Source organism: Ciona intestinalis, chromosome 3 (genome assembly GCF_000224145.3).
Source record: "Ciona intestinalis chromosome 3, KH, whole genome shotgun sequence".
In the NCBI taxonomy this organism is placed as follows: Eukaryota; Metazoa; Chordata; class Ascidiacea; order Phlebobranchia; family Cionidae; genus Ciona; species Ciona intestinalis.
Window position 1 is genome coordinate 1,963,293 of NC_020168.2, and position 15,463 is coordinate 1,978,755.

Here is a 15,463-nt window from a genome sequence, read left to right on the forward strand (position 1 = left end):
AGCAGCATAGACATTTGCAATATAGGTTTTAAAAGGCTTTGTATGTTTAGATAAGTTAGCGTTTGGATAATAAATATTTTAACAGCATTTATTTTTGCGAAGATGCTCTTAAGTTACCCACTGCACTTTTGAATATGAAGCGTCAACCTACTCTTAATAGCACTCAGTATAAAAAGGCTATACGTTCGTTAAAAGACCTATACGTTAAATGCATTTGTCACGGCCGCCAAAAAGTCGTTGAGGAAAATACCGGATCGATTTTGCTTTGCCGTTATGCTTTAGAGGATAATCAGTTTTGGAATGACGAGGCCTAAACTGATTGGCTGCACCTACTTTAACAGGATCATGTTTCCCCATGATGAGGCAGCAGGCACACCTCAAACGGAGAACTAACTATGTCGCATGGGAGGGATAAAAGGTATAGCCGAATGGTTAGAGTAATAATTTTAAAAAAAGGCTGGCAAAGTTTTAGAATTGTCATTTCACCTAAATATTTTATACTTTCCCTTTAGTGCAGGGTTTAAACCAATTTTGTAAAGCTGTTTCAATGCGTATACAACATTGCGTGGCAGGTTGCGGCTGTTAGTTTGTGTGCAAAATAAATTGCCTGGGAAGCGTTTCAGTTCTGAATTTTGCATGCTGTTTATGACCAGCGTAAACGACTTGCAACGGCGGCGGCTGAAGTGTAAACATAGAGTTGGCAAAGTGGTAGTGAATAAAATGCACCGATATATTGTATTTAGGTCAATTCGTCGGTTTCAAAAGTAAGCGAGCATCCATTGTCGGCAATGTGTCTTGTTCTGAATCACCCTGCACTTAGGTGTTTTCTGGGTTTTGGCAAGACCTTCTAAGTTTTATCGTAAAGTTATAACCTCGCGTCGGAATCAATGTAAGGATCAATCGATCAAACGACAAAAGCACAGCAGCTGCGAAATTTGCCGGCACTCGTTAAATATGCATGACTCGTGGATCCATATAGCTGCCATAAAGCAAACCCAAAAGCGGCCGCGTTTTTAGGCAATCTGTCGCCCCACGTTTAAAGTGGACATTTATGACTTTACGTTGGTCAGTTGGATTTTTTTTCTAACGCCAGGTTTGTTGGTTGTCATTGATGTTCTTTGACGCAGGTACTTACAGTTTAAAATTTGGCGGAAGCTGTCGGTTTACGTATTGTATTTTATGCAAGTCTTTATGGTTTATTAAGTAGAGTGCATATTTATTACTTTTTAATTTTAGCCCAGTTTGTAATAGAGCGGTGGATTAGACGAGTGTGGAAAATGAGCGATATAGTAATTGAAGTGGTGCTTGAAACTTGTCCAAACAAATTTGAGAATCGCAAAATGAATGTGTTGAAGGCGAAGCTTTAGTGTGGATGAAATATTAGTATTTCGAGTGAGGGCTGATGGTATATAGTAGAGATATGGTAGAGTGAGGGACGATGGGACACATTTCTATTCTATTTTCTTGACCCGCATTTGGTAGTAAACGAAGAACATTAAAAAACTATAAAAACCGTTCCTCGTTGTTAATTGGTTAAAGCATGAGCAGGATACTTAGATATTATGTGCTATAGGTGTCCCGTCTCCCCCCAACCGACCATATGTATTATGCTAGGAATTAGTTTTTAAATAAATTTACCAAAGAAATGAAAGAGTAGATGGCGGGGCGTGGCTGTTTAAACAAAAAGTAAATGTAACTGCATACCACAGAAAAAAATCGCAGTGCCTATACCTTTAACATGTATACACAGTTTTTAAAATAGGCGATTACGGCTTCAGAAATTCAGCGTTGCCATCGCAGTCGCCAACACAAATCAAAGCACGAGAATCGAAAACTAATGTGTTGTGATAAGCTGATTCATAAAACCGTGTGACGGTTGCGACTACAGATGGAAGGAACGATATTTTATCGCTTTGAAGTGACCAGGAGCATTTTGATTTTTAACAAAATGACCGAAAAAAATGGAACGACGCTACGAGGCTGCGGTTTAATTAAACTCAGCTTTATAAGAATTGAGTTTATTTTGCGAGATAACGGACGAAACGGTGGACTAATGGGGATACTTAAACCTTAGAGATGAACTATAAGTGCTTTCTGCACCTGAAAATACTTTAATAGCAGATTTAAATTTCTTTGTTGCTTCCATTTCGCAGTTGTTTGATTAGTGTCATAAACCTGGTGCACGTTAAAAACTACTTTGTTACGTCATAATGGGCTGTTCCAACACAAAGCAAGTTGAAACAAAAGAGGCAACGAAGCATGAAGAGCCAGCTGCAGCCAAAACCGACCAGCAAACTGAGAATGACGTAACAGATGAGGTTCCGAACAACGGTGACGTGACAGAGGGCGGAGGCGAAGCTGCGGATGGTGATAATCAGACGGAAGACGGAGGAACACAGAAACCAGATGCCGATGTTGCGCCCGCTAAAGATGAACTTCGAGATTCCGGAGCCGACACCCAGTGATAAGTGACGTCATGCATTGGATTCACGCAAATAAGTTTCTTTCGTATTCAATTACAAAACATTTACATTTCCGATTAAAACGTCCCATCAGTATTACGTTTGTCAACTTTGTTTCGTTATGTACAAAACTATATAGAGTAATATGCTGTGTTTGTTTTATTACATTATTTTGGTCTTGCAAACAGTTTTCATTTAAAAATGGAAACTATTTTAGGAACAGATTACCGCACCAGCTCGCCTGGTGCATTCAAATCTCGACAAAGATAATTCGAAATCAATCTCGACAGATTTTTTCGCAGTTATGACGTAATAAAACGTAGAAGCCTTTTTATCTGTGTGATCACAAAAGTGGAAATTTCATTACGACGACTTTCTTTGCTCTTTTTTGCTCCCGGTCGTATTTCGGTCCAATTTATTATTCAAAAGCTAGTTTGCCCTTGCATAATGCATGCGAAAACTGGTGCGAGAAAATCTATACGAAATCTGGGTAAAACCGGATTTGACCGGTCACCAGGTGACGTAATAATCGATGGAGTGTGGGATTTCGCAATTCGGGAAAGTCCAAAAAGCGTTTATAAATAAAAGATGCTACAAATGACAAAGTTACATACAAAACTTTTAAAGCGTTAAGTACTTGTTGGGACTATTTTTCCTATTCAGTAGATTAGTTGTATAGTGCAATGCAAGCAAAAACGTGAATATAAAAAACTGGTGCAGAAATGTGGTTTGAAAACCTTCTTTTATTTTGTACCAAGTTGTTAAAAGAAACACAATAATTGCTATAACGACGTATAAATAATCTGTATAAACGAAGGCACAGGCACTTGAAATATATGAAACTATAAGCTGGCTAAATTAGGACAAGAGGAATTGCAAGTAAAACTAAAAGAAATATTGCGCGGAACACTTATTGCAACAATTTAAAAACGACTATATCTCTTTTGTATACGAGATAGGCTTGTTGCTTAATAGTGACAGTGTGTTTGATCGGACCGAATGTAACAGGTAAAACACCACCTTTCGCAACGTAATTCTAATTATAGGTAAGCAATTTATCCAGGAATCGTACCCTGAGATCGTTGGGTGTGCCATTTTGGTAATTAGGAGATAAAATACTAAAAATCCGAGTTAAAAGCGTGTTCTATATACTTGTTATACCGACCGTTTTGTTTTGGGAGTTTTCCAAGTAATAGGTCGTGACAAATAAACAAGTGTACCAAGAAATGGCCCGACGACGTAAACAAACGTAAAAATGGCTGCTCTGGTGACGTCAACAATACAATGTCGTTGTATGGCGTATGCAAGGTACGGGTTCGCGAAAGAGCCGGTCACGTCCAAAACTAAACAAAAAGTGGGGTTAAACACAAACTGAAAAGTAGTTCGAACACTACGTTGTCAATATAATTGGTTGGTTAAAGTGCATGTACTTACAAAAATGCATGGAAAGAAGTGCCACTAAGTTCTTCAACACATTGCACATCAGGTCGGAACGTAACAGATTGCTATCGCCACCTCGCGGACCAAACATCTCGTCGATAAATCCAAACGCAACAAAGAAAATGTACGTGATACCAGTTTCAATAAGAAAAGCCTAGAAAATGTATATGTTTAAACAAGAGTAAAAAGACTGACATATACAAAAATTGTAAAGAGCAAGGAAGCCAGATAAACATCATTACCAAGAGTGTGAGTAACATAGAAAACAAAAACAATACAGGTTAAGAACACGGGCTGTACTGGCTCCTTTCCAACATTTAGCGGCAATCTCATATTCAAGCACCCGTTTGATACAGAGTTGCAATCGTTATTATTCAAATCATGTCATCTTCAAGAGCACGTGACGTTTAACCAGCAGTGGATTATAAAAAGTATGGCACAGTTAAAGCTCAAGAAATGACAATTTGTCACAACACTACACACATACGTACTGCCTCACTAATTATTAACTTAAAGTAAAGCTTTGTACCAAACTAAAATGCTGTGTAAACGATGATGGAAATCATATAATGACAGGAGAAATAGAACAAGCTTCTTAAAACAAGGTTATAAAAGTCTTGCCTGTTAATATAATAAAACAACCGACATTTTATAAAACACATTTAATTAAACTATCATGCTGCACTGCTTTACTTATACACAGAGAAAAATCGCAATTTTCATTACTTTTACTCACCAAAATAATCGCCGTGTTTTGGCAGTCACTGCATTCGTCGAGTGTTGCCAACTGATTGACGTGATGTGACGTCAACCAACCACCCCAGAAGTATTTTGACCATGAAATAGCGACAAAGAGCCCCACCGCCTATTAAAAGATTTAACATATTGAGAGAATAAATTAAGTCATAAAAAGATTGAGTTACCTGCCCGAGCAGCGAACGCCAACCGAGCTTAAAATACGTCACGGTGGATCTTATTGCTGACGTCACAAAGCCCCCGTATGACGTGGAAGGATGATGGTTGGTTCCATGGATACCTTCAAACGAAGATTCAAATAGATTTGTTTTATGAACAACACATCATGTAATAATCAATAAAGTGTTTTACTACTCAATTTAAAGTTACTGAAGTACCTAGTCGTATTGTTTGCCAGTACTTGACCAAAGGGTAGATCGGCGTGGGATCCGAGTTTGAAGAAGTGTAACAAAACACAACGCCAAGGATAAACGAGACGAGGAAGAAGCCACTTCTTAAGCCAACAGTGAGAAGCAGTCCTTTCTCAAACGTGCTGGCTACGTAGGTGAATGCGGAGATGGAAGAGTCAACAATTTCTGATAGATCCGCCAAAAAGGCTGGACTTCTAGGATCTGAAATAAAACAAGTAACTGGTAGTAAAAATTAAGACGGCAAATATGAGGCAGCGATCACCTTTACGCCATTTTTCGATTGAATAATTAACTATTACTCGTAGAATTTCGGCAATGAGGATACACACTGCGCATGCGCACGTCGAACTTACGACAATGTCCCAGATGTTAGACATTCACCCTACTGTGGTCTGTAAACACGAGATACAGATTGATTAATTAAGACAACGACGCGAAAAAAATAACTGAAATTTATACAAGGTAAACTGTACATCAACCTGAAGCAACGTTTATCAAATAAATAATTCAAATCAATATAAATGATCAGCAACAACTGTAGCGTTAAGTCAGGCACGGTTTTAAACATCAACCTAATTTAAACGAGCAGAAGGCTTTGCATATACGTAAATTTGATACTAATGGTATTTTTACAACAAGAACCATCTTGAACAAGAACATAGCTAGCATTCTCGATAGATTTAGGGACATTTGATTTACAGATTCACAACTAACAAGCACATCATGGTGGCAAAATAACATCAAGCTTTTAATAGTGGCGACAACTTCCCTAAAAAGAAACAGTTTGTTACACCCAATGAAAACGAACAATAATTTATAAACAATATTAAAGACACAATTAAAACACTTTTTTTACGAGTTCTAATAAACTGTGGCATTTGAGCTTGTATTTAACGCGGGGCAATGTTGTCTCCTCGTGTCCACCACCACTCCATTATAACAACATTGTTTGTGTGGCAGGTTGCGATGGAGCCGTCCAGCACAGCAGGATTTTCGTTCCGTGTCGTACACACGGCGACCGCAGCAAGCAATATCCCTTGCGTTTTCTGGCTTTTTCCTCACTCTTCCATCGCAGCATGTTTCGTAAGCAGAGTTGTAACCTTTGTCCACACAGCAGCGGTCTTGGTTTAACTCCATGGGACATGTGTACAGCTTGGATAATAAATGAACGTTGAAGCGTAGATCGCTTAGATCGGCGTTTTCAGTACAGTATTTATTTGTATTTAAATTGAACATTCCGCGATTATATGTTCTCCTTGCCGCTAAGAAACATTCCGATGCTATACGATCACAGTTGCAAATTGCCTGTGTATACACAGTGTTTTCATTTTCGATGCATATCGGTCTGTTTTCCTTACACTCGTAGCTGTAGTCCGCAAAATAACTGCCTCCTGTACGCTCTGAAAACGTCTTCGTAATGGTCTCGGCTTCATCATAACACCTGTCGTGCAAGTAACAGCACTGATCCGTGTCGTCCAAAGGTCGCCCTTCACCCGAATAACCACAGTAGCACCCGTAGTCTCCGTAAGTCGACAGCACATTGTTTGCCCACGGTTGTGCGCATTGTATGACATTGTGAAAGTTCATCAGGCTTCTTTTTCGTCTTGAATGTACATCTTTAAACCACGGACGATTTAAACCGTGCATGGTTTCGACGTGCTGGTTCAGGGAACCGAATGAATGAATCCAATTTACGATTCCTTCGTCCAAACTAGCCGCGGCAGTAAAGATCGCGTCAAAAATAAAGAAGTTTAGCAACCAATTCATTTTTCTCACCAACAGCCAATAAACCAACCCTCAAAATCCTCACTGTAAAACACATGAATAATTAATAACCATAGGTGAACTGGAAGCAGCGATTTGACAAAAATATCTAAACATCATTTGCATCATATAACTCATAAGTCGAATACATTGAAGTATTACAGGTGACCTTTCATTTGAAAACTGTATGCGGCTATAAAACTGCCAAATGGTTTGTGTTGTGCGCGTAAAAATATCGATTGATATTGTCTGGGACGAAATGCACTGGACGACATTACTTTAATAGGATTCTAGCCTCCCAGGTTAAAAAAACCTCGAAACCTCGTTGGGCCGATAAAACAACACTTAATTTTTGTTTCGTGGCAGTATGTCAACTAGAAACAAAGCACGGTTTATATTTGCTTAAGGCCTTCCACGTGACTACAATAACTTTACACTATCTACACAAGTGGTAAGATATGTAAGCTTAATAAAGTAAGATTATATTACCTAAGGTAAACGCTTATGCACTGGTACAACTAAAGATAGGACACTGGTCACTAAATGTATGCAAGAAAAAAACTTGCTGCTGTTTCTACACACCGAAGTAGCTTACATAAACACCGTAAAACTAGCAAGACGCAACAAGTAACAGCAACGTCATAACACGATAACAAGTGACAAACGGATGTCTTTACATCTTGCCAAATTTAAATCGAAACTGCCTTGCATTGTAAAACAGTGCTCGTTAACAGCACCTTCCCTTGAGGCCTTCGCCAGACTACCGTCATATTAACGTGGTATTAAACCCTTCAACGCCTGACGCTTCTTACCAATCTTCTTAATGACAGATCGTACAAATAACGATTTGTTGGCGTAACCGACGGATGTACCAATAACAAAAATAAAACTGTTTACTACCCAGTAATAGAATACTGTAGAACTAAGAAGGTCTAGTAATAATAAAAAGATAAAACAGCTAGTCGTATTTATTATGAGGACCCACTTCACACCTATACACTTTAACCTAATTCTACATCTTCAAAACAAGTGATACAATAACAATAACAGCTACATCCCGCAGTAAACTGGTAACACAGCTAACAAACTACTACGAATGACTGGCAAATAGTGAAACGTCACAATGCGCGTCGGCGTCTGGTAACCCGTTCGGTGAAGCGTGACCAGTACAAAAGCCGCATATAAAACGCGTGACTCTCGTTCATTGAACTTAGATTGTGTAAGCCGCTTACTTCGTACACACGATGCGCTCAAACACATTTAATCAAGAGTTTGCTCTGGTACCAAACAGTTGTTTGATACAATCGAATAAATTTAAGATAAAACAGGATAGTTACTTACCTGAACCGTTCAAACATTTAAGATCGTTTATGCGCGGTTAACCTCAAATAAGGAGAAATGGAATATCACCTGATAATGGCAAATTCAGTCAAGCGTGTCTTGTATGAATCTTTTTTTTAATAAATGCAAACATTTACAAACTGTAAAAGCATAGAACTCATACTATGGTAAAACTACGTACCTAAACATGTTTCGGTATCTCTGATAAATACGGTACTTCTATTTTGCGGTGACTGTTTATACAACCATAGTACTCTAAAACAGAGTACTATGATACAACGGTTTCCTTACCAAATCTGATCGTGAAAAACCAAATTAAACAAAAATTTTATTTTTAAACATTCCGACAAATGTGGACGGTGAGCAAATGCGGTCTGCTGTTTCCGTGATACGCCACACAAACACACACCATCTATAGAAGCGAATATACAAAGCTTAGGCGTCCCATTAGCTGTTTATTCAAAAAGACCTTCACACCAGCAGCAGTACGCAACAAACCCAGCCGCTGGGTACGGTGACTTTGTACAGGTGGCTACTTTCAGTCAAATCGAGGCGATTTCAAAACATAAAATGAATTTTAACAGTACATCCCTTTTCCCTTTAAAGAACAGCATGACCTTGAATTTTATATGAACCAAATACATAAGAACACAGAAATCTTGCAGCTTCTATATATAGTAGTAACCTCAAGCTAGAAACAATGATAAATGAAAAGTTTTGCTGAATTTGGGTGCTTTTTATGTCAATCGTTTGGCCTTTTGGTAAAGTGAGTCCACAACCAAGGACATGCTGCTGATCACTTCAAGAGCCGTTTCATAGGTTTTGTCAGCGGTGGATTCGTCAAATAAAATTAAAACCCCTTCACCCTGGGATAAGATACCTGCAGAACCATCAACATATAGTAAGTGTTTTTCATATAAATTTTTTTAATGAAAATGACTTTTGTTTTAGAATATTTCAAGTCTGGCAGCATGGAACAATGGTTGGCACACCCGCCTCCAACCTACAGGTGTTAGGTTCAAGGCTCCTTGCTATTACCAACGTGGGACGTATGTGTCTTTGGGTAACACTTAACAACAATTGCTGACCCAGTGGGTACCAATGAGTTGTCCAATTTGTCATTTCTAATTTTCTACCTTACATAAAAAATCACCCAAACAGTTACATATGCGGTAACTGGTAGGCAGACATGAAACAGAACACTTATTAGGTTATAAGGAGTGCCTTGCCCGGTCGCATGTGGGTAAATAAGTGTCACACATTCACATATGCTAAAAGATATAAATTATGGATAAAATGAACAGCATTACATCAATATACAATAAATGGCTTAATAAACATATGAATTTATTATATACTGTGTCTGTGTGTTATGAAAAAACTAAACAATGAATAAACAACAAATTCTTTAAAATCAAGGTTTATAACTTTAGTGCAGAACACTGTGGTCTATAACTCACCATGGAATTTCTTGTCAAGAATCATTTGGGACAACTTCTTTTCTACAGTTGCCTGTGTTAAAAGATGAATAAATATTCTGTTAAACAATGTCTTTAAATTTGATTAAATCACTTACCAAAGGAAGGTCTATCAATCGAGCAATATGAGATACCTAAAACATTTTGTCAGCATTATATATCATTTCAAACATAACACGTCAACAATCAACATGTAAACCTCTAAGACTCCACAGTTTATCTATTGATTTGTCGAGCATTGTTTACAACTTTGCAATAACAAGCCTCGTATGAACTGGCATAACCCTGTAATCACAAAACAAGTGAAGTGAAACCAAACTCACTTGAACTTTAGCAAAAGGTTCAATGACACGCAGAAGATTTTGTTCCAGGAGATTATCATAGAGTTTGTCAAAATGTGCTCCAATTATCACATCCGCTTTTAATTCTTCTTCGAATTTCATTAAAACCTGAACATAATAAATTAGCTCATGAAACTAATTAAGCTATTGATGAAATAACAACTTCCCATCTATACAAGCTGGTGCAATACAAAAACTACTTGTGTTTATTAACTATATGTGTAGCACACATACTATAGTTAATTGTTGTAGAAACTATTTCCACAAATTTGTCATAGAATTACCTCTTTTAATTCCGAAATGGATCTATTGTGACTTGCTTTTGCCACACTTCGCATTGCATCAATCTATGAAAATCAGGTTTACCAAAAGAATAATAAAATATTATCTTGTGAAGTTGAGTAGAAACATCACATTAATTAACACTACTTAAGGTTAACTTACATCTCTCCCAGCGTATTTAAGCGCAAGTTTACCACTAAGTAAGGACTGCACATCATCTGATTGATTAAGCATGATCTTACACAACAGCATGTACTTCAATGATGAAACCGCTTTCTTGCTTTCAATGGAATCATATCCTGTGATAAGGCAATAATTGAGTAATCTGTTTATGTTGTGTCTTTGGGCAAAAAGCGATATTTTAATTAATTATGTTGCAGTCTTGCAGATATGTGTCTTTGGGCAAAAAAAAAACAATTTTAATTATGTTGCAGATACCCTCAAGCCAAGAAAACGTTATAAACCGTGACAATTTAACCAAGCATATGGAATACATGCAAAAACACAACCGACAAAATGGCAAATGCACATAAAACAAACATGACTTTATATAGACTATGTAGCAGTTAGTATGTACACTGTACATTGTATAGTATACAATACGGCATATATTGTATACTCGGGGCACACAAGGGCTTAAATAATTTGTTTTAATTTTCTTACAGCATTACCTTCAAACGCCTCATAGAAATATGAGTAAGCTGTCTTCCAATCCTTCTCCTCTGCAGCGTTAAGAATTCCTGATTGTCGATCGAGTGCAGCTTGCATTTTCGGAGGGCAATACATGGAGTTTGCTGTGGTCCGCGCAGAGGTAAGTGCTGCTTTTGCCTTCTGAAGGTTACCCAGTGCGTGGTAGGTACGGGACTCTAGAAATAAATCAATTGTATAAAATAGTCAGTTTACATGGCTAGCAGATCCATACATGCAGATGCAACACCTAGGCAACATTATAGGTTGTATCAAAGAATACATCAATGTTGATCAGTTAATTTCAACCTGTGACAATGGGTGTCACTAGAATGCCCTTAAATAAAGACAGCATAACACGAATACCTACCTGTTACTTGCACTTCTACCAACAGCTGCTTGTCATCTAACTTCTTCAGTTCTCGTAACAGAAGTGAACCGGACTTGAGGGCATCTTGGAAGCGACCAGTGTCAAAATATAAAGCAACAAGACGCGCTTCCAGTGCTTGCCTTAAGAAAGTACGTTTCTCCTCCTTTGCCCATTCAATACATTCAAGGCAAAGCTGAACCTAACGTTACACAAACTTATAAAACCAAACAGGCATTTTATCTTCACCAACATTAATTAGTGAACTAGTATACTAATATTTCATAATTTAAATTTAAACATTAATACATTTTACCACACTTAACATATTGGATTTGATCAAAAACGACTGTTATTGTATACACTTTTGCTGTATATAGATTGAATAAAACTTACTTCAAGCCCTGTACTGGCTTCCATATCAAGGAAAAGGTCAACCAAAGTTCGTACCAACTTTGCAGCTTTTGCTTTACTGATGGATTTAAGAAAAGGACGGACACCTTTAACGAGAGAACCAAGTTCTTCAGCATGACCCTGTAAAACATAAAAAATTAGGATCATCTTATATCCGCTTGCTTTTAGGAAAATTAGGATCATCTCATGTCTGCGAAATTAAAAGATTATATCATTAAAGGGAAAAATATTAAAATTAGATGCAACTGCGAGAAGTACGTATCTCCTTTTGTCACTTTGGAGGTAAATTTTTAATAACAACACTGCAAAGTGCTAATAAATGTATATGAATTACTAAGAAATACTAAAAATAACTTTATAGAACTATAAATAACTTATACTAACATCTAGTATAAGCATACGGCGGACAAGTAGCGTCACAGTTAAGTCATTTCAACCTAGCGCTTTGTCACCAGGTTGGAGTTCCGCTCAATAGAAATCATTTGTAAGTAGTGTTTTTTATGTATAACAATTTTTTTGGTTTAGCAAAAAGAGAATTCAAAGAAAGTTTCAAATAAACTTATAATGTAATAAAATTAGTCCATATTAGATGTTCTTATATATATATACTTGTTTTTACTGCTCCCTAAAATTTAAAACATGAAAAATATCTCTTCCTATCAGAAATAAACTTTCTTGGCTTATCGACATATATTAAAATTCATGTTGTTTAGGTTTTTGGTTTAATACAATATAGACTGACTTGTTGTTGTAGCAAAGTTCCAAGTTGTAAAATACTTTGTTCCTTTAATTTTAAACCTTCTTCATCTGTGCTTTTCACATCACGATTTACTAAAAAAATTAACAAATAATAATTGTAACAAGAAGTGAGTATTAATTGTGAGTATTAGTATTAATTACTCAAATATGGTTGATTGTGCTTGCGTTAAACTTAAAAACTCAGTTTACAACTTACGAATGTCTTTGTAAGCATTTATTGCTGATGCCTGATCGCTCAGGCTTAAAGATTGTGCTCGATCAAACTCCATAGCTGCAGCCATTGTCAGATCATCATAGAAAAAACTCAACGAAGAAAAATAATCGCTTTCGTCGTACTTTCAAGCAACTACAGCTTTTTCGGTAAAAACTTTTCAAAAACTCAAATAAGAATTGAAATTTGCCGATTCACAATCGACATCTCAACACAAAAACCACACATGAAAGACAAACTAATAGAGATTTCATCGATAAAAAATTTAACGTCATTGTAAAATTACATCTTTACGCTCAAGTTTCCAAATTATACAATCACCGAAAAAAATGTCTTAATTTTTATTCATTTATATATAAGCTTGAACAAGCATGAAGTTCGCCAATTGATTCTATAACATGCGGTGCTTTCTTGGGAGATACTCGTTAAATAAACGTTAAACGAACTTACTTTGTGGTAGATTGTAAATTTCTGTTTAATTCGAATATTTTACAGCATGTTTACAATATTTCAATAAATTATTTCCTAATCACATCACTTATATACCCCCGTAGTTATACCATAGTTTAATAATACAGGATTAAACTTGTTTATTAAACTATGGTTATACGAGTATGAACCACAGAAATAAAAAAGAGTAGAACGCGCATCTCCAATGTCGGCAAAGGAGAGAGCACGATACACTCTCTCTCTTTTACGGGTCGTTCCCGTTTACTATTGTAGTCAAGTCTATATTCGATGTCGTTTTCAGTAGTTTTTCTTTGTTTTTTTGACTTGATTTAAAGTTATAGGGTAAAACAACTATTTTCTAGTATATATATATTTTTAACAAACCGTTTGTTTGAAGGTTTTTAATTAAAATTATTAAATAATTACATTTCCTAAAAAGTGGTAAACTGTAAGCGTTAATCCACCAAATAACTAAACTGGCCTAATAAACTTGAATAGTTAGTGTAGTTTTTGAAATAAACAGCTAAAACCGCCTAAAACTACCATGCGCGTATCTTTTACAATGGAGACCAAGCGAAATGGGGACGGAGTTGGCGGTCACGTGAATAGAAAAAGAATATATCACGGTTTTGGAAAGTTGCGCGTTCTACTCTTTTTTTATTTCTGTGGTATGAACACATTTGGGAGTGAATACGTAAAATTAAACGGTAACGCTCAATGAGCGGTTTGCTGTTGGGAGTATTCAAACACACTTCCCCGTTCAACAAAAGTTTGAACATCATCTTTTAATTTCCGACGTTTCCTTGGACTTTCGTCGTTGGAAGGTTCTGATCCAAATCCGCCACCTCCCGGTGTTTCCAAGCGGAAGACATCCTGTAGGAGAAACAAATCGTGTAAATAAATAAATTACGAAACCCGTTTTATTATGAATTAGATTTCAGCACGAACCCCAGCGTTCACTTCTACGAAGTTTTTCCCACCAAGACTTATTTTTGGTCCATTATGGCGATACAATAAGTTGCAACCAACCTTTCCGGGATCTCCACCTAGGTTTGATAAAGGGTTAAAACTAATTACATCAAACAGAAAAAAATACGCCCAACGTGGGGCTCGAACCCACGACCGTTGGATTAAGAGTCCAACGCTCTACCGACTGAGCTAGCCGGGCGACATGTTCCTAACGACGTAAACGCAGCGAGTTATCCACGGCGTGTTATACCATGGGACACTATGAAAATTATTCGAAAAAAAGGCGCCCAACGTGGGGCTCGAACCCACGACCGTTGGATTAAGAGTCCAACGCTCTACCGACTGAGCTAGCCGGGCGACATACTCATGACGACGTAAACGCAGAGAATTATCCAAGGCGTGTTATCCCATGGGACATTATGGAAATCATTTGTCATATAATGTAGAATACCGTGAAATTGTTAATTGTACTACCATGTAACTTTTATTACCCGACAACACATTAAAAACATATTAAAGAATACGAGGTGCTCCTTACCCCACTTAAATTCCCTAAAAAAAACAGAACTAATATTATTAGACAAAAACAAACTGTAAGAAGTATGTCAACCTATAAACTACGATACCTAGGCCTACTGGAATAATGATTCAAACTCTTTAAACTACAAAATTCCAGTGTTGTTTTTTTTGTATGATTCAGCTTAGCATCTTATTATTGTGTTTTTCAGCCTTCAAAATTGTTGTGTCCGTAGAACACATATTTTTAATAACAACAGCGATCACCAATGGTGCGCGCTTTGTTGGGTCTTAAAAAAAATACTGTCAAAACTAGTGAATATAGTAGGGTAGGGTAAGGTCGGACATTTTATTATGCCGTCCCATTTGATAGTAAACAAGTATTCTTTAACCGTAGAATTACAGAATTTTAAAACTGTAGTAAAAGAGCGTTGGTAACTTTTTAAAACAAGAACATGAAATATGGAATTTAGGTGCTAACGGTCTTCCATCTTATCCCACAGTACTATAACATTATACCAATATGGAAATGTGAAATCAAGTAAAATAGAAATTCATCTTGTCTCAGCAACATCTTTCCCAAACCCACCATACAACCATTTTGACAGCTTTGATTAATTAACTTGAATAAAATAGAAGAGTGGGGTAAGACGGGACCCTTAAGCACATGTTGCCCAATATTTCAAAACTCAAAACATATGACCGTTTTTAAATGATTCCATGAATTATACGTCCGGCGCCGTGGCGTAGTTGTTAGCGTGCCTGCCTGTAACCATTAGGTAATGGGTTCCAAGCTCGTCGCTGCTAACATTGTGG

The 15,463-nt window shown here is 37.0% G+C and overlaps 4 protein-coding genes and 2 non-coding genes across 8 annotated transcripts in view; all 6 read right to left on the reverse strand.

The window, feature by feature from the left end:
- Positions 1-3,185: 3,185 nt before the first annotated feature.
- On the reverse strand, positions 3,186-5,628 carry LOC100181620. The gene is made up of 6 exons (XM_002132042.3): positions 5,331-5,628; positions 5,036-5,269; positions 4,826-4,938; positions 4,639-4,767; positions 3,897-4,056; positions 3,186-3,805 (listed from the first exon to the last, which is right to left on the reverse strand). The coding sequence occupies exons 1-6, from the start codon at positions 5,443-5,445 to the stop codon at positions 3,618-3,620; spliced, it is 939 nt and encodes a 312-aa protein (XP_002132078.1). The 5' UTR covers positions 5,446-5,628; the 3' UTR covers positions 3,186-3,617.
- On the reverse strand, positions 5,460-6,871 carry LOC113474129. The gene has a single exon (XM_026833860.1). It carries the CDS (start codon positions 6,833-6,835, stop codon positions 5,930-5,932), a length of 906 nt encoding a protein of 301 aa, XP_026689661.1. The 5' UTR covers positions 6,836-6,871; the 3' UTR covers positions 5,460-5,929.
- A 1,616-nt stretch (positions 6,872-8,487) lies between these two features.
- Positions 8,488-12,999, reverse strand: LOC100186374 (26S proteasome non-ATPase regulatory subunit 11). The gene is made up of 11 exons (XM_002132020.5): positions 12,698-12,999; positions 12,485-12,573; positions 11,725-11,862; positions 11,332-11,530; positions 10,946-11,140; positions 10,437-10,573; positions 10,277-10,339; positions 9,975-10,100; positions 9,750-9,785; positions 9,634-9,685; positions 8,488-9,053 (listed from the first exon to the last, which is right to left on the reverse strand). The coding sequence occupies exons 1-11, from the start codon at positions 12,780-12,782 to the stop codon at positions 8,911-8,913; spliced, it is 1,263 nt and encodes a 420-aa protein (XP_002132056.1). The 5' UTR covers positions 12,783-12,999; the 3' UTR covers positions 8,488-8,910.
- Positions 13,000-13,169: 170 nt separating this feature from the next.
- Positions 13,170-15,463, reverse strand: part of LOC100176159 (5-oxoprolinase) — an 18,795-nt gene continuing 16,501 nt past the window's right edge. For 2 of the 3 annotated variants that reach the window (XM_018817912.2, XM_026833849.1), the window contains exons 31-32: positions 14,111-14,208; positions 13,804-14,035 (exon numbers count right to left, since the gene is read on the reverse strand). In XM_018817912.2, the coding sequence (XP_018673457.1) occupies positions 13,877-14,035; positions 14,111-14,208 (257 nt within the window). In that variant the 3' untranslated portion in view covers positions 13,804-13,876. Of the gene's footprint in view, positions 13,333-13,803; positions 14,036-14,110; positions 14,209-15,463 lie in introns of those variants that run through there. The other variant, XM_018817914.2, reaches the window with a different exon arrangement.
- Positions 14,258-14,330, reverse strand: trnak-cuu. The gene has a single exon. It is a non-coding gene; the product is annotated as a tRNA-Lys (tRNA).
- trnak-cuu lies at positions 14,416-14,488 on the reverse strand. Its single transcript has one exon. It is a non-coding gene; the product is annotated as a tRNA-Lys (tRNA).